This window comes from Callorhinchus milii, unplaced genomic scaffold, assembly GCF_018977255.1.
Source record: "Callorhinchus milii isolate IMCB2004 unplaced genomic scaffold, IMCB_Cmil_1.0 Scaffold22, whole genome shotgun sequence".
Taxonomy (NCBI): Eukaryota; Metazoa; Chordata; class Chondrichthyes; order Chimaeriformes; family Callorhinchidae; genus Callorhinchus; species Callorhinchus milii.
Genome location: NW_024704763.1, coordinates 5,819,711 through 5,840,385, shown reverse-complemented (window position 1 = coordinate 5,840,385; position 20,675 = coordinate 5,819,711). Strand labels below are relative to the sequence as shown.

At 42.3% G+C, this 20,675-nt stretch overlaps 1 protein-coding gene across 3 annotated transcripts in view; it reads left to right on the top strand.

Annotated features, from left to right (window-relative positions):
- The window catches only part of duox (dual oxidase), a 49,540-nt gene that overhangs the window by 26,322 nt on the left and 2,543 nt on the right, over nt 1-20,675 (top strand). For all 3 annotated transcript variants that reach the window (XM_007909018.2, XM_007909009.2, XM_007909028.2), the window contains exons 18-33: nt 1,196-1,381; nt 1,546-1,771; nt 7,059-7,152; nt 8,383-8,558; nt 8,715-8,787; nt 9,468-9,536; nt 10,296-10,474; nt 11,091-11,321; nt 12,300-12,399; nt 13,604-13,653; nt 14,045-14,172; nt 15,160-15,313; nt 16,077-16,309; nt 18,666-18,824; nt 19,654-19,809; nt 20,327-20,455. In XM_007909018.2, coding sequence (XP_007907209.1) covers nt 1,196-1,381; nt 1,546-1,771; nt 7,059-7,152; nt 8,383-8,558; nt 8,715-8,787; nt 9,468-9,536; nt 10,296-10,474; nt 11,091-11,321; nt 12,300-12,399; nt 13,604-13,653; nt 14,045-14,172; nt 15,160-15,313; nt 16,077-16,309; nt 18,666-18,824; nt 19,654-19,809; nt 20,327-20,455 — 2,343 coding nt within the window. The remainder of the gene's footprint in view (nt 1-1,195; nt 1,382-1,545; nt 1,772-7,058; nt 7,153-8,382; nt 8,559-8,714; nt 8,788-9,467; nt 9,537-10,295; nt 10,475-11,090; nt 11,322-12,299; nt 12,400-13,603; nt 13,654-14,044; nt 14,173-15,159; nt 15,314-16,076; nt 16,310-18,665; nt 18,825-19,653; nt 19,810-20,326; nt 20,456-20,675) is intronic.

The window sequence follows — 20,675 nt, the reverse complement described above, 5'->3', positions numbered from 1 at the left end:
CTTGATCGACACAATTTCAATTGAAAAGTGAACGGTGAAAGGCTGGAATCAATTTTTAAGACTGCTCAGAATTGTGAAAATACATACATTCGGTATTAATTTGGAAGTTTATTTTTCAGAGCTGCGAAAAACAGCTTTCGAATTGAGAATGGTTTTAAGAATTTTCAGCAATCCCGTGCAATCTTAAATTTTGAAACAAAATGGGCTTCTTACAGGCTGAGAACAGATGGGGTTTCAGACCTGATTGAGGAATGCCCACAGAAGCTGAGAATGTTTACGCCAGTGAAAAGGGAAATCTTACTGAAGTATTCAAGATTGTGAAGTGTACCTATAAATTGAATTTTAATATGGTCATCATGGTCAAATAATGTGAAACAAAGAAACACAAACTTGCGCTCAGAAGAGGGAAAGTGTATAGATGGTTAGATTTAATAAAGTTACACAGAGAAGTGGAGACAGACCATCCTGAGTGGCAGTGGGGGCAGATGGCATCAGCAAAGTCAAGAGGGACTTATTCATATAATCACTCCAACCACAATGTTATTGTGCAAATAATTCCTGCTTTACTTGTAAGTTAAGCAGTATCCCATGAACTATTTGGTAAAGTAAGCAATTATTGGGGTATGAGAGAGAAAAAATAATCGTATACCACTCTGTTACATGTTTCACCCATAAAACACACAGCCATTCCACTTTACAGTGTATATTGTGGTCATTCAATCCACGACTGTTTGAGGGACACTGCTTTGCTCAATTGGCTGCCGTGTTTTGCCCACAAAACACACACAGTCACTACACTTCACAGTGTATCCCGTGAAGCGCTTTGAGATATCTCGACGACATGATAAGGCAAAGATATTAATTATATTTTTGAGATCAGTCAGAAGAACTGAGTGATCTTCTCTGTTCCTGAAATACCCTACATTCCTATCAGTGTTTTTCTCCAAGTCCCTCTCCATTTCCATACAAAACCATTCTGTGATATATCAGTGGAATTATTAGAACATGCCACAGATGAGACTCACATGTACTTGTCAAAATCAAATAAAGATCTAGTCCATCTTCAAAGCCCTAATAACATCTTATTTCATTGCTGAAATGAGCAATATGAAATATGAAATATGAAATATGAAAAAGTTACATTTTCAAAGTAACGCTCTCATGTTGGATTTTTTTTTGGTGGGTGGTTGTTTAGGTAATGTTCTTTGACACCGAAGAGGATTGTACTGATTTCATCGAAACTCTGCAAAACTTTCTGGAGGAGAGTGGATTTGTTCTGAGAATGGTGGAAATGGCTGAGAAAACCATCTTAAAAGAAGCGATCACAAAATTACATCGAAGCCAGGTTTTGGATACTTTCTTCCGACACGTATTTGCACAGGTAATGAGGGGAACCCTGGAACATTTCTCCTTCTCTCAGCATTCTGCTCAATCACAAATGAAATGTTTGCTGTTTACTATAGAATGGGATATTCTGCTATCGTATTGGAATGTTGCACAACGCCCATTGATGTTCCCCACTGATCCATTATTCACTTTCACTAGATTCTGGAGATTGACAAGTTAGATGCCGGAGACTTTGACATGGAAACTTCCAGGAAGGCAAAGGAGTCTTTGAACTGTGAGCTGACTCGTGCAGAGTTTGCGGAAGCATTGAGCTTAAAGGAAGATTCCACGTTTGTGGAACAGATGTTCTTACTTGCAGACAAAGACGGGAATGGTTATCTGTCTTTCCGGGAATTCATGGATATTTTTATCATATTCATGAAAGGTAAGCAAGTCATGGAAGACATGTTATATTTTTGTCAACAGGGTCCAATATGTGTCAATTTCCAACTGGGTTCCTTAATATGGGGTCGGTCTGGTCTACTTCCACTTCTATGTTCCTTATTAAGGAATTTCATTGAAAATTACCTCATTGTTATTAATTGGAGATTGTAGAGATTAAAAAAAAATCCATGCATTTGAAATAGAGCCTGACATATTAGGGTGACATCGCAAAATCCTCTAATAATTAATTATTATAATTAATTATAGTGCAGTGACTGTATTTTTGTAGGGAAACAAGGCGGCCAATTTCTACACAACAATGTCACACAAATAGCCATGAATTTTATCAAAGAGTTTGTTGGCCAGGACATTGGGAGAAACTCCCTTGTCTTTTTAAGTAGTGCCATGGGATCCTTAACGGCCATCTGAATACGCAAGATAGGACCTCAGTTTAATATCGAAGGATGGTGCCTTCAACAATTGAGGGCACTCCCGGCAGTTTATTGGAGTATCAGCCCAGAAGATTGAGTTCAAAGTCCCAACATGGCTTGAATTTACAACATTCTGACTCAGAGGCAAAAGTGCTACACCTAGGCCATCACTATATATATATACCCATGCATTTGAAATAGAGCATGACATATTAGGGTGATATCGCAAAATCTTCTGTAGGATTAATTATAGTGCAGTGACTGTATTTTTGTAGGGAAACAAGGCGGCCAATTTCTACACAACAATGTCACACAAATAGCCATGAATTTTATCAAAGAGTTTGTTGGCCAGGATATTGGGAGAAACTCCCTTGTCTTTTCAAGTAGTGCCATGGGATCCTTAACGGCCATCTGAATACGCAAGATAGGACCTCAGTTTAATATCGAAGGATGGTGCCTTCAACAATTAGTGCACTCCCGGCAGTTTATTGGAGTATCAGCCCAGAAGATTGAGTTCAAAGTCCCAACATGGCTTGAACTTACAACATTCTGACTCAGAGGCAAAAGTGCTACACCTAGGCCATCACAATATATATGGAACAAATTTTGATCTTTACAAGCTTGTGGAGCTTGAATTATGTTTTTGAGAAATAACTTCCATACATTTCTCAACGATAATATGTTGCATGATGTTATTATATTACAGAACTACACAGTTTTTACAAGCATGACTTTCATTCTAATCCAAATCCACACTGAGTGCATACTCAATGACAATAGTCACTCGATCTCACTCGATTGACGTGACAAGTGGTGTCCCCCCAGGGTCTGTAGTGGGATCTCAGCTATTCGCCAAATAAATAAATGACTTGGATGAAGGAATAGAAAGTTTTATATCCAAGTTTGCAGACGACACTAAGCTAGGAAGCTCAGTAACTTGTATAGATGGGAGTAGGAAGTTACAAAGGGACTTAGACAGATTAAGTGAGAGGGCAAAGCTGTGGAAGATGGTGTTCAATGTAGGGAAGTGCGAAATCATCCACTATGGACCGAAAAATTATAAAGCAGAATTTTTTTTAATGGAGGGAAATTAAGAACTGTGGAGGAGCAAAGGAATTTGAGTGGCCATATCCACAAATCACTAAAAACTAGTTCCCAGGTGCAAAAAGTAATCAAAAAAGCAAATGAATGTTGCCCTTTATCTCAAGGGGCCGCACTACAAAGGGGAAAAAATGATGCTTTAGCTGTATACAACAACAACAACAAGATTCCATTTATAAAGCGCCTTTCACGTCAGGAGGACGTCCCAAGGCGCTGCACAGTTGGGTCATGACCCGAGCAGGGGGGAAATGGTCAGGGTGAGGGGAGGGAAGGGAGGGAGCGAGGAGGGGGGAAATGGTCAGGGTGAGGGAAGGGAGGGAGCAAGGAGGGGGAAATGGTCAGGGTGAGGGGAGGGAAGGGAGGGAGCGAGGAGGGGGAAGAGAGTCGAGAGGGGAGCTGAAGGCACGGTCAAAGAGAAAGGTTTTGAGACCGGCCTTGAAGGAGGAAAGGGAGGAAGCAAGGCGAAGGCACTGGGGGATGGAGTTCCAGAGCCTGGGGGCTGAGAGGCTGAAGGCCCGACCACCGATGGTAGGGCGGTTGGGGCGGGGGACGTGGAGCAGACCGGAGCCAGAGGAACGGAGGGTACGGGCAGGTAGGTAGGGGGATAGTAGGTTGGAGAGGTAGGAGGGAGCAAGGCCGTGAATGGCCTTGTAGGTGAGGATGAGGATCTTGAAATCAATCCTCTGGGGGATGGGGAGCCAGTGGAGGCGAGCGAGGGTGGGAGTGATGTGGTCCCGAAGCCTGGTGCGGGACAGTACACGAGCTGCAGAGTTCTGAATGACCTGCAGCTTGTGGAGGGAGGTGGCGGGAAGGCCGGCGAGGAGAGAGTTCCCATAGTCCAGCCTTGAGGTGACAAAGGCGTGGACCAGGGTTTCAGCAGCGTGAGGGGTGAGGTAGTGCCGTAGTCTGGCGATGTTCCGGAGGTGATGGAAGGCGGTGCCAGTTGTGGTGCGGATGTGAGGGAGAAAGGACAGCTCAGGGTCGAACAAAACGCCGAGGTTCCTGACTGGCTTTGAGAGGTGGAGAGTGCAGCCTTGGATGCTGATGGTGTCAGCGCCTGAGGTGCGGAGGCGCTGACGTGAGCCAATCAGGAGGGCCTCGGTTTTTCGCACGTTGAGCTGAAGAAAGTTGTCTCTCGTCCAGGACTCGATGTCGGACAGGCAGGCTGTCAGGACATCGGTGGTCGTGGAGTTGAGAGTAGAGGAGGAAAGGTAGAGTTGGGTGTCATCCGCATACATGTGGAAGTTAACTCCATGTCTGCGGATGATGTCACCGAGGGGGAGCATATAGAGGGTGAAGAGGAGGGGACCGAGGACAGAGCCCTGAGGGACACCACATGAGACAGTACGGGGGGTGGAGGAGAAGCCATTCGTTGAGACAAAGTGAAGACGGTGAGAAAGGTACGACCTAAACCATTCAAGGACAGTGCCTTGAAGGTTGAGGTGGGAGGACAAGCGGTGGAGTAGGATAGCGTGGTCGACCGTATCGAATGCTGCCGATAGGTCGAGGAGGACGAGGAGACAGAGGGAGCCCTGGTCACAGATGGTCAGGATATCATTGGTGACCTTGACCAGGGCAGTTTCTGTGCTATGGGCAGCACGGAAACCTGACTGAAGGGGTTCAAAAAGAGAATGGGTGGAAAGGAAAGAGCGCAGTTGGGAGGCGACAACTCTTTCCAAGACCTTGGAGAGAAAGGGGAGGTTGGAGATGGGCCGGTAGCTTGATAGCTGCGACGCATCAAGGGAGGGTTTTTTCAGGGTGGGCGTGATGATGGCAGTTTTTAATGGAATGGGGACAGAGCCAGAGGAGAGGGACAGGTTGATGATGTCAGTGATATGTGGGGCAAGAAAGTGGAGCTGGGAGATAAGGAGTGGAGTGGGGATGGGGTCAAGGGAGCAGGTGGTTGGTTTTAGGGATAGGATGAGTTCAGTGACAGAGGGTGGGGAAACGGGTACGAAGGTGTGTAGGGGAGGATGGGTAGGAGTCGGAGTGTGGGAGGGAAGGGGTGGGTGGTGGGTGGAAGTTGGAGGGGAAGTGACCGCGGAGCGGATTCCCTTGATCTTGGATTCAAGGAAATCCAGCATCTCCTCGCAGTGAAGGTTGGAGGAGATGACCTGCGCGGGGTGGCGGGGGGGACGGAGGAGTCGGGTTGTGGTGGAAAACAGTAGCCTGGGGTTGTTCTTCGCCTCCAGGATTATCCTGGAGTAGAAGGACGACTTGGCCGAGGCTAGAGTGGAGCGGTAAATTTTGAGGAGGTCCAGCCAGATTTGTCGGTGGACCGTTAGGCCAGATTTGACACAGGTGCGTTCAGCAGCCCGCACCTGGCTTTTCAGTATAGTGCATTAGTCAGATGCCATCTGTAGTACTGTGTTCAGTTTTGGGCATCACACCTCAGGAAAGATATATTGGCCCTGGAAAGGATGCAGCGCAGATTCACTAGAACGTTACCAGGCCTAAAAGGGTTAAGTTATGAGGAAAGGCTGCATTGGATTGTATTCTCTTGAGTTTAGAAGGTTAAGGAGTGATTTGATTGAGGTATTTAAGATGATAAAGAGACTTGATAGGGTAGATACAGAGAAGTTATTTCCTCTCGTGGGGAATCGAAAACAAGGGGCATAGTCTTAAAATTAGAATCAGGCCATTTAAGAGTGAAATCAGGAAAAAATATTTCACTCAAGTCCAGGCAGGGCGAAACCTTTGGCAAGTTTCCTTACTCCACACACCTAATAATAATCCCTCCAAAACAAAAACAATAATAAATTGGTCATTTTCAATCTACGACTGTTTGTGGGACGCTGCTGTGCGCAATTGGCTGCCGGGTTTCGCCCACAAATATACAGTCAATTCACTTTACAGTCTATTCTGTGAAGCCCTTTGAGATGTCGAGAAGACGTGAAAAGTGATATATCAAATCCAAGGATTATTATTATTACTATAGCTATCTGTCACCTTGATGCTATAAAGATAAAAATCTTAAATTAACTTCCAAAGATATTACAAAGCACTGAAACAGGCCTCTACGACCAGATAGTCTTTGCTGGTGTTTTCATTTCACATGAGTCTAACCCTTCCCAGATAATTTGCTTAGGTAATCCTTTATAGGACCTTTATACCAAACCCTTTAGAGGCATGCAGTAGCTGGAACAACTTACTCCAGTTGTGCAGCAGTGCGTGACTCATTTTATATTGCCTTGTCATTTACAACAACAAGATTCCATTTATAAAGTGCCTTTCACGTCGGGAGGACGTCCCAAGGCGCTGTACAGTTGGGTCAGGACCCGAGCAGGGGGGAAATGGTCAGGGTGAGGGGAGCGAAGGGAGGGAGCGAGGAGGGGGTAGAGAGTCAAGAGGGGAGCTGAAGGCACGGTCAAAGAGAAAGGTCTTGAGACCGGCCTTGAAGGAGGAAAGGGAAGAGGCGGCGAAGGCACTGGGGGATAGAGTTCCAGAGCCTAGGGGCTGAGAGGCTGAAGGCCCGGCCACCGATGGTTGGGCGGTTGGGGCGGGGGATGTGGAGCTGACCGGAGCGAGCTGCAGAGTTTAATCCAATTTCCTTAACTGTTCAGTGTTCATGCAACCAACCTGTCCTTATCTGAGCACCTTAAGGCTTTTATCTGGACACAGGGTCAAATGTTGATCTGCTTCATCTCTTCCCTTCTATCCAACACCAACTGCTATACTTCTGCAAACAGTAAGGTATTAATTGTTCACCTCTGCAGTCTTGTAAAGAACACAATCATTCCTGTCCTTTGTGCATAGGATCCCCTGAAGAGAAGTCCAAGCTTATGTTTAGGATGTATGATGTGGATGGCAATGGAGTCCTATCAAAAGAGGAGTTTTCAATATTACTAAGGTAAATCAACAGCTTTCAAACAACAACTTCAGAGTTTCTTGAGGACCTTGTGCTTTAGTGAAGATTCTTTCAAAGTTAAGAGGAAAGTTTTCATATGTCACTCACCAAGAGGTCCTTAAGCCTAACAAAATGGTAATCCTCTGAATAGCATTAAGAGATCATTTGTCAAAGGTGTTCTTACTCTCTATAAAATTATAAATTGTTAACTGCATAGCACAGAGCTTGTCTAACCAGTATCATATCTGTTAGGGCTTTAGATTGTAGCAATGAGGACACGCCTACACTTCCAAATCTCACACATGAGCTGCTATATCATCAGCATTGCCTTGGACCTGAATCTTAGAGACAGTTCAACCAAACAAGCATCACTTACCTTCCTCTCAAGAACAGTATTTTTGGACTTGGTGTTCACTAAGTGAATCCAGCAGGTTTTGAATCCATTCCCGTCCACTGGTAAACCAATGGAGCCATTGGGATTTTTCTGTATTCCTCTCATGTGTTACATTACTTAACTTTCTTACATAGCAAGCAAAATTTTGCAGGGGCTGTTGTTATTTTTGGCTCAATACGTAGTCCATAAACTGTATCGAGCCAAAGGCAACAACAGAAAAGCAATGTAGTCCTTAGAAGCAACATGTTTCATTACAAAATATATCAAAAAAAATTACATAGAAGCTTTCTGCAAAGAAAATGTCAGGGGGCATTTTGCCCATCAGTCTATTCCATTGCCTCCTGATTTTCTAAATTCCCCTTTTTTAAACTCATTTCACCTATTAGCTCCCTCCCCACATATCCCTTATGTTTTCTTAAACTTGCAATCTATTTATTTCTGTTAAGCAATTGCAGAGAAACTATTTCCGCTGGTGGGGAATACAGAAAAAGGGGGCATAATCTTAAAATTAGAGCTAAGCCATTTAGGAATGAAATCAGGAAGCATTTTTCACACAAAGGATAGTGGAAATCTAGAACTCTCACCCCCAAAAGGCTGTGGATCCTGGATCCATTCATATTTTCAAGACTGAGGTGGATAGATTTTTGTTAGGTAATGGTATCAAGTGATATAGGGCAAAGGCGAGTATTGGAGTTAGGGTACAGATCAGCCAGGATCTAATAGAATGGCGGAACCTGTTTGAGGGGCTGACTACTCCTGTTACTATGCTCCTATGCTTTATGTAAAAATGACAGCTTTACAGGACACAGATGGACACATTAACTTACGTTTTGTTCTAGATCCTTCATCGAAATCTCGAATAACTGCTTGTCAAAAATGCAGGCCGAGGAGATCATGGATTCCTTGTACAGAGAAGCGGGTTTCCAGGATAAACCAGACTTAACCTGGGAGGATTTCCATTATCTGTTCCGGGATCATGTCAGTGCACTGAAGTTTGCTCAGCTCAATGTGAAAGGTCAGCATAACATTAAAACAAGCAATTTCTGCACAGAAGTGCAGTGGATCATTCGGTCTAACATGTCTTGTCTGTTTCTCCAATCTCCCCTTTTTTACCTATCAAATGATTCATTTGTTTAACAGCTCTGCTTGATGTTGTCTTGTGCTGTTGCAGGTGTGGATGTCCCGAACACAGAAAAATCCAACAGGCATCATAGAGTATCTTTCCTCAAAGGAAAACCAAACAAGTAAGTCGTCATGTTGCTTGCAATCTGGTAACTGCAACAACATTATGTTCCTCTAGATTGTATTAATTAATTCTATCCTGCTAATAATTTTTAATTGAATTATAAACGTACAGCTGGTTGGTAAGATGAAGGCTAAAAAAAAATGGAGTAAAATTTTAGGTATTTTTTAAAGCCTACAAAGGTTAAAATCCATCCATTTCTTGTTCAACAAGTTCACTTTTAGCAATCATCCCTGACACTTCAGACACCTTAGCCTGCCTGAGGCAAGGAATAAGACACACATATCAGAGATTCTACTGGGAACCTCTTGTTGGGTCCGTCCACGGAACAAATATAACCAACTACTAACCCCAGTAAGATAACCAACAAAAAAAGGTCTTGCTTCTTTTAAGAAGGTTGTAGGTCAGCTGCTGGGCATAAGCTGGTCACTTGTCATTTAAGCTCATCTCACATAGGGAACAAATTAGGCAGAAAGTCAGTGATAACAAGGAGTCTGTTCAACGAGAGCAGGCTGGCAGTGTGCACTGAGCCAGCCAACCCTGGCTCATGAAGCACTTTAAACCTTTTAGACATGACGTGTGAATGTGAATTTTGCATGAGTTTACGGTATTTGTAAATTGAACTGAAATATTGTATTTTGAGTATTTTTCTCCACTCATTCCCATCCTGTATGCCAAAAGAGAGATGCAAGACCCAGATGTGGAACGGGATGGGCTGGAGCTCCGAAACCGAGACCGAGGGAACAAGAAGTAAGACCTTTTGATAACAGTGTTGTTTGTTTCCATGTGTTTAAGCTTGTTCACATCTGGATAGGGGAGGATGCACATAAGAACATAAGAATTAGGAGTAGGAGTAGGCCATTCGGTCCCTCGAACCTGCCCCGCCATGCAATAAGATCATGGCTGATCTATTCTAACTCCACCTACCCGCCTTATCCCTATATCCCTTAATCCCTTTATCCACAAGATTTATCAATAAAAGAAATCTATCTATAAAAGAGGTAAATCCTCTAAAATATGTTTCCTGATTAATGTTATTAATCCTATTGGCACATCAGAGCCTTGAAATTTCTCACGGCCTTTGCCTTAAAACCATAGCCTGAAAATTTGAGATCACACAGAAATTTTGAATATTCTTAATTTCAAATCATTTTCAAATCATTTTCAATTAAATTTAATTTCCAAATGGAGACTGAATTTATGAACTTTCCAAAATTATACACAGCCTTAAATTTTTAAGATTGATCTTAAAGCATGAGGAATTTTATGATGGATAAATAAAGTGGAGCAGAAAAAAAAGCTGTTAGAGAAAACAAATAATAATAATAATAATCCTTGCATTTGATATAGCGCCTTATCGAGTCTTGGAGACGTCTCAAAGCGCTTCACGGAATGTACTGTAAATGAACATATGTTCCTTTTTTGAATGTTTACTGACGATGAAACACATTCTTTAATATAGAAAGTCAGAGTTATAATGACTGGATCCTATTTAATATTGTGCTATAGGTCCGCTAACCAGCGCCCTAGACCCTACACAGAGGCAAAGCGTGAAAAGTACAACAGAAGTAAAGTACACCAAAAGGTTCAGCAGTTCAAACGCTTCATTGAGAACTATCGTCGACATATTGTGTGTGTTTTGATCTTTTACGGGATTGCAGCTGGTTTGTTTGTGGAGAGAGCGTACCGTAAGTATTGCCAGGTGTTGCACTGAATAATGTGAACCTTGACAGCAAGGTCTTCATTGTGATATTCAAAAACTACAGACAAATGCTATAAATGGAGCTATATAACATAATTATTTCAAACTAAAACTAATAAACTAATTGACATAAGGTTGGGAATCTGAACTCTGAGCAGAGGTTGCATAAAATGGGATGTTCGAGTGATGATCTTATTGAAGTCTTCTGGTTCCTAATGGTTATAGGTAAAGTGGGCTCCAGAGTCCACATGAAGGTTTATGGTCTCACACTTAGGGACAGGGGAAATAGGCCATATGGCTTGAGCTACATTACTCAGAGAGTAGTTAAGTGGAATGATTTCCCCAGGAAGACAGTGGATTGGAGTAGGCACTCTCAAAGTAGGATTAGATTGCTTTTTGATGGGAAATGGAATTGGGTGCACAAGATATGGAGAGATGGATCACGAAAAAGGCATTGGTCAGACTTTAATGGTCCTTTCTGATCCTGTACATTCCTATATTCATGTGCTCCGTAATGTGTTTGTATAAATATTGATTATTTTTGAACTGGTAAAATTGGATGGTGTTCCTTTTATTGAAGTGTACTATTGCCTTCTGTCCAGACTATGCTATCAACGCAGAGGAATCTGGTATCCCTCAGAATACATATGTTGGAATCATCATATCCCGAGGATCTGCAGCGTGTGTCTCATTCATGTACTCCTACATCCTGCTCACAATGTGTCGCAACCTTATCACTTTCCTACGCGAGACCTTCCTCAACTATTACATCCCCTTTGATGCTGCTGTGGATTTCCATCGCTTGGTTGCAATGTCTGCAGTTGTACTAGCAAGTGAGCGTAGTTTCACTATTGTTATTCAGTATACCGTCTGACCTTCATAAATAATCGTCTTTAATAATAATCGTCTTTAATAATAATCGTGTAGAGGAGAGGGTGGCTTTGCTTGATGGCTCAGTTGGTAACAGCACTGTGCAGTGTGATGCTGAACCATCCAGGCCAGGAAGGCTTTCTTGGTCGGCCGGGAATCTGACACAAACAAAAATCCATTACAATGCTTAACAGTCTCTAATCCAAACTACTAAGAGATTCACATATGTAGGTTTCCATTTATCTGGCATGAAGTGTACACTTTCTCCCCAGGGGGAAGAGAGTTTAGCTACAGATTAAGAAGGTTTAGGAGATTTCAGAATATGCATTTGGAATAATGCTGGCGTTAAACCAGCTAAAACCATACAGTTTACCATTGTGAACACTGACAAAGATCAAGTGGGAAGAATCCAAGCCACAGTGACTGCTCTGCAACCTTGCTAACAAGCCAGGCTAGCGGGTTGGTCAACAAGTGTCTGTTCTGTGTTAGCAAATCTTAGCTGGGGTGGCACTGGGTTACTTACAATTACCAGCTCAAAGCAGAATGTTCTTGCTCCCAATTGCTAGTTAGTCACCAACCCCTACTATAATAATGCACACATGTGGGCTACTTGTGAAAACAGGCTCTTGAACCACAAGGGTGGGGAGGAGAGAAGAATGACAGCCAAATTCAATCCTGCCAGGTTCCACATCTGCTCATATTCAGCATGAGTCACTAGGGCAGATGGCTGACGGACCACCTGCCATGTTTCTCTAAAAGTCACTTACTCAATACAGACTGGGGATCAAACCAAAGAATGTCCCGCTCTGAATGTCACAGTTATTCATCAAATAAACTCATCAAGAGAGCTGTCAGTCAGACTTCTGGTATAATACCTAAGTCTATTTCATTCAGGATTGTCACATACCATATTGCAACAGTCATTCCATTTGTTTCTTTAGTTTTCCACAGTGCTGGCCATGGTGTCAATGTCTACACGTTCTGTGTCAGTTCGCTCAGCAACCTTGCCTGCATGTTCCCCAGTGTTTTTATCGATGATGGGTAAGTTTCAGTCAATGCTTGTAGGGTAGGAGCTATCACCTGAAAAAAATAATAGTAATAATTGTTGCATAACATGGACTTGAGCTCACAGGCTAGGGTTATACTCTTGTGAAATACTGGGAAGCATTGCACCAAGTTGGATCAACACAATTGACTCCAATCAATACACAACGTGTTTGGTAAGACCTAACCAAAGAACAATAGGTCAAAGGAAGATTAATAAGGGTAGTATGGAATGGAAAATGTGTGTGGACTCAGGATGAAGCTGCTGTGGGGTAAAACTTGCAGGAGAAGTAGACCCACTCAGTATACAGGTGCAGCTATTTTGTTTTTACTGTGAGGCAAGCAATCCTATTTTGAAACTTTTTGGCCATATATCAAGTGCCTTTTTTGGGTTTAATATTAATTTCCTGAGGTTTGTTTGCCTAGGAGAGCTGAAATCTTTTTGGCCAAAAAAAATTTACTTTTACTGATTGGGCAGGTTCGGCCCTGAAGCTGTTTTGGCCCAGGAGAGAAGCTTGTTGGTTCAAACTCTACACCCTGGACGTCAGCTCACAGTCTGGGCTGATACTCCATTGGGCTACTGGGGAACGCTGCACCCCCTCCCTTGCCTCCTTCAAGACCCGTCTCAGGACCCTCCTCTTCGACCGTGCCTTCGGTCACTCTCCTACCCCTTACTCTCCCCGCCCACACCCCTCCTGATCCCAACCACCAGCTCAGGTACGAATCCCTGACTGTCCAGCGCCTTGGGACGTCCTCCTGACGTGAAAGGCACTATACAAATGTAATTTATTGTCATTGTTGTTGGAGATGCCATTTTTTAGATGAGAGATTAAACCCGGATCCCACTTGCTTGTACAGGTGTATATTGAAGATCCTGTGACACTATTGAGAGAGAGAGAAGATTGGTCTTAAAGCATGAGTGACAAATAAATTGGAGCAGAAAAAAATTTCAGTTAGAAAAAGCGAATGATGTCCAAGGCAATAATGCTCCAGATTAATTTGCCATTCACCTCACAGCTGTTTGTGAGATGTTGCAGATTCAAAATTGCTTCCACGTTTGCCTGAACAAAACATCACTACACTTACTAATGAATAGGTATTTGAGCTGTTTGACACAATACAACATACATAAAAATGCTTTTTAAAAGTTTGTTCCCCATATTTCCCAACTCGTTATTTACCTCTATTTTTGTTCTTGCAGGTCTGAACTTCCCCAGAAATTTTATTGGTGGTTCTTTCAGACCATTCCAGGTAATTTGTGTGTGGCATTTAAAATATTGCAACTTAAGTAGCTTTATATATTGATGGACGTTTCACTAGAAAGTTATGTGGATGGTTTTAAACTAGTTTAAACTGTGTGGCTAGAATCCAGCTTATTATCATTCCCCGTTAATTATCTATACATGTGAATGTTTTAACTCACATTTTGATAATGTACGAGAAGAAATAGTAGTAAATAATGAGCCTCGTGTAAGGATGCCTTTTGTTACCCTCCTTCTCTGCTTTGAAAAACCTACCTCTTTGACGTTTTATCACCTGATTCCTACCTCTCCCCACATATACACCATATCATTTCAAGTTGTTGCAGAAGGTAAGAAATCTGGAATAAATGGCTTAACCAACAAATCTGTCCTATCTCCAGGAATGACTGGAGTCCTCCTCCTTATCGTGCTGGCCATTATCTACGTTTTTGCCTCCCGACACTTCCGCCGAATTAGTTTCCGTGCTTTCTGGGTGACTCACCACCTCTATGTGGTCCTCTATATCCTGGTAAGTACAGTGCAACTTTTCAGTAGTTTACTTTTACTGCTGTTCCAATAGTACTTCATTTCAGTTCATGCATACATTGGCAGTGCACAGTATCCAGTGCTCTCACCCACTCGCAGTGCACACTGGTAAGACACAGCATGTGAGAGCATGGTTTTAGCTGGTTAAAGAGTACCACAATGCACATTCTGGGGTCCCCAAACATTGACTCTTGCCAACCTGTGCTTAATAATTCTCTGGAATTAGGTAAGTAGGATGAGAGAGTGTGCATTCCATTCCAATCAGGGGAAGTTCCATGTGTCGGTGGTGGTCATAAACTCTCAGTTCGATTTGATACTCTTAAAGCATAATAATGGGTTACCGCATATGTCAGAGACCCTGCTGACCAAAAAAATATATAATCCTTGCATTTGATATAGCGTCTTATCACGTCATTGAGAGGTCTCAAATTACTTCACGGAATATATTGTAAAATGGATTGACTGCATATTTTGTGGGCAAACCGCGGCAGCCAATGGCACACGGCATTGTTCCAAAACAGTCGTGGATTGAGCGACCCTTTTTTTTGTTTGAGGGATTATTACCCCCGGAAAGTGATTCACTAATCGACTAGCAACTGGGTTCCAACTTATTGTTAGGTAAACAGGTGTGTGGAGTAAGGAAACTTGCCTAAGATTTCGCCCTTCCCGGGAATCGAACCAAGGTCCTCTCGCTTGCGAGGTGAGCACGCTAACCACTAGGCTACGGGACTCACACAAAAAGTACACAAGGTCCAGTGGATTGACACTGGTAGTACATAGGTTCAAGTTCACTCACAGGCTTCAGTGCCTTTACCTAATGGATCAGGGAGCTGAAAGGTAACTGCAGATAGGGTGACAGTGATTGTTGAGTGTGGAACCTTGCAGATCAGTGGTCAGCAAACATCTGGTTGAACCCAAATCTCCACGAAAACCTAATTTAGAAGGATTTTCTTTATTCACTTTTGCTCAGGTACTTGTGCACGGAAGTTCAAATTTAATCCAGAGACAAAGTTTCTACTTGTACTTCATCGTGCCCGCTCTGATCTACTTGGTAGATAAGCTCATCAGCCTCAGCAGAAAGAAGAAAGAGGTTTCAGTGGTCAACGCTGAGCTCCAGCCTTCAGGTATGTTGCTGCTCATTGTGAATTTCAGACCTAATTGCAGCTTAAAACATCCTGATCCTACTTAACAGCAGGCATCTCCCAGCACTTTACCTCTTTTAATACGTTATATATATGGAGTGATGGGGCACGGAAACAGGCCATTTAGCCCAATGAGTCCATGCCAGTCTTTATACTTCACACAAACCCAGTTTGTGTTAAGATAGGAATGTAGGAACAGGAATAGGCGTTTCAGCCCCTCGAGCCTGCTCCACATTCTATTAAATCATGGCTAATCTGTAGCTTAACTCCAAAGACCCACCTATGCCCAATATCCCTTGATATCCAAACTTAACAAAAATCTATCCACCTCAGTCTTGAACATTTGAATGGATCCAGCATCCACAGCCTTTTGGGAACACAGTTTCTGATTTCCACTACTTAACATTGTATATTTTTAAAAATCCTAATCATTTTATTCATTGAGACTCACTTAAGACTCTTAACGATGGAACTATCAACTCTGAGCCCTGTCGCGAGTTAGCTGATCTCAACTAGGAGGACAGTAGAGGGCACTACAATTAGCATCCATGTACTGATAAAGAGGTGAGAAGAAATGGGTGAGATCTGATACCTATCCAGTAATCCCTGGTTGCATGTGTTGAGGATAGGATTAAGTACTCTGTTGATCTTCTAAAGCTTACACCTTAACTCTAGTTCAAGGCACGAAGATATGATGCCATCCCAAACAGATCTCAGCTGCTTATCCCACTTTTTCTTGGTCTAGGTGTCACTTACCTCGAATTTAAACGCCCCCAAGATTTTGAGTACAAGTCTGGTCAGTGGGTGCGTATCGCATGTCTAGCATTGGGAACAGATGAGTATCATCCCTTCACCCTCACATCTGCCCCGCACGAGGACAGCCTCAGCCTTCACATCCGAGCAGTCGGGCCGTGGACAACGCAGTTAAGAGAAACATACTCACCAGAGCATCTCAGCAAGCTGGGCATTATTCCTAAGGTACAACAACAACTTACATTTGTATCGCGCCTTTCATATCAGGAGGACGTCCCAAGGCGCTGGATAGTCAGGGATTTGGACCCGAGCTGAGGGTTGGGATCAGATGAGGTGGAGGACAGGGAGGGTAGGGGTAGGAGTTTGACTGATGGCATGGTCACAGAGTCTTGAGATGGATCTTGAAGGAGACAATGGAGAAAAGAAGGCAAAGGGACTGTGGAATGGAGTTCCAAAGAGTAGGGTTAGAGAGGCTGAAGGCCCAACCAGCGATGTTGGGGAAGGATCCCACTGAACAGAGGGAGCGGACAGGTCAATATGGAATTAGCAGGTCACAGAAGAAGGGAGGAACAAGGCTGTGGAGGGCTTTGAAGGCAAAACAATGTAGAAAGGAAGTCTGTGCAAGAAGCCCATAGAACACATGGATGCAATTCAATCCCATTAATTAAAGTGGGGGAGTGTTTTCCATCCAATGCGAGACTATTTATGAAGCATTAGTGGCCTGTGACTTGCTCGATTTCAATGAGCTAAATTGTTGCCAGAATTAATGGCAAAGGTGAATATTCACCAATCTCTGTATTACATATATTGATCATTGCTAGATGGCAATTTGTCAGAAGGCTGGGTTTGTATGCACACAGGTAAAATTTGTACATTTCATAATGTGTTCCTTGTGTAAAATAACACAGGGAAGGCATTATGAAGCAGCTAAATTATCCTGTTCATTCATTCTTTTCTCCTGACACTGATTTTAAAAGCTCCCTCTGGACTAATGGAAATTTTCAGGCAATTTTATTTCCCTGTTATTTCACCTTTTAGCTTCACATGCCTGTTAACAAATTATTTTGGGGACTGAAATGGAATACTTCTACACACTTGAGAATTTCCCTGCAATCCTTAGTGAAATCTGATAAATGCAATCTCAAGATGGGTATCAAGAAGCTCATTGTTAGACGTATGACTTCAATGCATTCCGTTGAAAGAGTAACTTAAAAACCGCAACTTGGAAGTTTAAGAGCGATTGCAATCCTGGTGTTTTTAGAAAGAGTGTAAAACTAACGTACAAACTGAGTCTAAATTTAAATAATTTTGTAACAAAGCATGTACAAAACATGATCTTAAAATATAAGGCTAAAGTCAGTTGAATTTCAGAACTCTGATACCTTTTGTTGTTCAAGACGAAATCCAACCACACAGCCTTGTGTAACAGCACTTGCTGAAATAAGCTGACATATTCTAGTTCGTTGAAATTAAGGAAATTAAATTCAATCTTTGGCATTCATCCCAGTAGGTTACTTATTTTTGTTGTACTGCAAATCCTTCAATTCCTTGATAAATAGTTTCAATGGTAATCCTTGAATTTGATCTTTATTACATCTTTCAAAGCACTTCAAATATTATTACAGTGAATGTGTATTTGTAGGAGAATGTGGCATCTAATTTGTACAAAGCAATGTCTCATAAGCAGCCATGAAGTGAGAGTACAATCTTATTTGGGGTACTGTTGACCAGGATACTGGGAGAAACTCCTTAATCAGTGGGATTGTAGAGACGTGTGCAATATGTTCCCTAGATGAAATCTCTGAATTATCAATAAGTGCAATTTAGATATAATCACATTTAGTTTTAGTGTAGGTCATATAGACAACCACCCAAGTCCCACTTTGCAAGAAAACCATCCCATTTTTAGTTGGTGCACTTTCCAACACTGGAGTTTAGAGAAATGGGTTATTAATGAGGGAAACTTATTAGAGAAGTGGGTTATTAATGTGGAGTCCTGTAGCTCAGTGGTTAGAGCACTCGCCTTGCAAGCGAGACACCTGGGTTCAATTCCAGACAGGGCGAAACCTTGGGCAAGTTTCCTTACTCCACGCGCCTCTGTTTACCTAGCAGTCAATAGCAATCCAGTTGTTAGTCGATTGATGGATCGCTTTTCTGGGAGTAATAGTTCCTTCAAAAAATAATAATAAATTGGCCACTCAATAATAATCCCTCCAAAACAAAAACAATAATAAATTGGTCATTTTCAATCCATGACTGTTTGTGGGACACTGCTGTGCGCAATTGGCTGTCGCGTTTCGCCCACAAATATACAGTCTATTCTATGAAGCGCTTTGAGACGTTGAGAAGACGTGAAAAACTCTATTTCAAATGCAAGGATTATTATTATTTCTTATAAACTTACTTGTTACTTATTAACAATTGGGGTAAAAGTTGCTGTATTTTCTTACTCCACCCCTTGTGTTAATTAGCACAAGTAATAGGTTAAGAAACACTTACAGATTTCACCCTATTAACTTCAAATCCAATCAAGTGAAATGGTCCAGCACAATCTGAACACTCTGTTACCTCTTTTGGGCAGATCTATCTGGACGGACCCTTTGGTGAAGGGCATCAGGAATGGAACCAGTTTGAGGTGTCTGTTCTAGTTGGGGGAGGGATAGGAGTGACACCTTTTGCATCTATCCTCAAAGATCTCGTATTCAAATCAACAATCAACAGCAAGATAACCTGCAAAAAGGTGAGTGGGGAAAATGGAATAAAGGAACAAGTGGGTGTTGCCATTGTACTTTTTTTTGTTGGGGTGGGTGGGGGGGTTCATTCAGTGTGGCTTTCCTCTCTCCAACAAGGACGTTATGTACAAAAGAATAATGGACTCGAAATTCTGGTAGCTGAGCATTGGAAGTGTAAGGAAGTGGTTGAGCGTTAGGATTGATGGGATAGCCATATTCTGCTCACAGCATATTATATTCAATGTAATGTTCATCATGGACTGACAACTTAACAAATCAGATGATTGCTCAGGGCTGAGCAACCAGTTACTTAGTCAGCTAAACACGTCACTTAGTTACATGTCCAGCAAGACATTATATAATAATAATATTAATCGTGCATTGGATATAGTGTCTCATCACTTCTTCGAGATTATTCCAATGTAGAGAAGACCATGTAAACCTCTTGCGGGGCCACACTCAACAACTTGCATTGATATTACACTCTTTGCACAAGATAGTGTCTCTGAGTACTGCACAGTGGTGGGATTGGACGCTGAGCGAGGGTGTGGGAGAGATGACCATACTCACGGTCAAGGAGGTAGGTCGGAAAAATGTCTTCTTAAGTAGGTGAGTGTCAACAGGCAGGAATTTGAGGTAGTCAAATCTAGAAAAGCCACTTGGATAGAGAGAAGGGGACCGGAGCTGTCGCAGCTCAATTAGCTCTTCATAATGGCAGGGGTACATTTCCTATTTTTTGGGTACGTAAATGACCACATCCCAATGTAAGCCAACCTGTCTTACAGCAAAACATGTTAAAATGAGGTACGACTGTCATTTGACCCATTTCTTGATTAGGTATACTTTATCTGGGTGACTCGGACGCAGCGGCAGTTTGAGTGGATGGCCGACATCATCCGCGAAGTTGAAGAGAACGACAAAAATGACTTGGTTTCTGTTCACATCTACATCACCCAGTTGGCAGAGAAATTTGACTTGAGAACTACCATGTTGGTAAGTGACCGCACCTTCCCACCCACTGCAAATCTCTAGCATAGTGGAAACTGGTCTTTCAGTAATAGATCACAATGCAAAAATATACTTACAATTAATGTCATACATTTTTGCATCAAATCATCTAAATACTTTGCATAATGAGTTACTTTAAAGTGTAATGATTGTTAAGTCATTGCTAATTTGCAGCAGTAACTTCCTACCAACAGCAATGAGATGAATGACCAATTAATCTATCTTTTGGTGAATTTAGACACAGAAGAACATTAGTGGTTTTATTTTAATTAATCAATTGGCGGATCGCTTTACAGAGGGAATAATCCCTTTTTTTTAAGAAAAAGAAAAGATTTGGTCACCCAATCCACGACTGTTTGTGGGACACAGCTGTGCAGCCACAAAATATACAGAGTAATCACTTTACAGTATATTCTGTGAAGCACTTTGAGAACTCTCAACAACGTGATAAGGCTCTACATCAAATTAAATGTTAACACATTTCCTACTTTTTCTTGTCTAGTACATCTGTGAGCGTCACTTTCAAAAGGTATCGAACAAAAGTCTGTTCACTGGACTTCGATCCATCACACACTTCGGGCGACCCCAGTTTGTCCCCTTTTTTAATTCACTACAGGAGGTCCATCCAGAGGTGAGTGCGTGTCTGCCTTTGAACAGCTCAAGAAGCTTAACTGCAATGGAATTTGCATTGCATCATATTGTATAGAGGGGGTGGGCACTGTGGGAGCAAGAAGTGCTGCAAATAGGTGGCTTTTTTGGCAAATAGTCTTCTGTGCTGCAAATACTATTATTGTATGAAAAAAGATCGATCCAGTTCTCAAGCAGACAAACATTAGAGCAGAACTGTATCT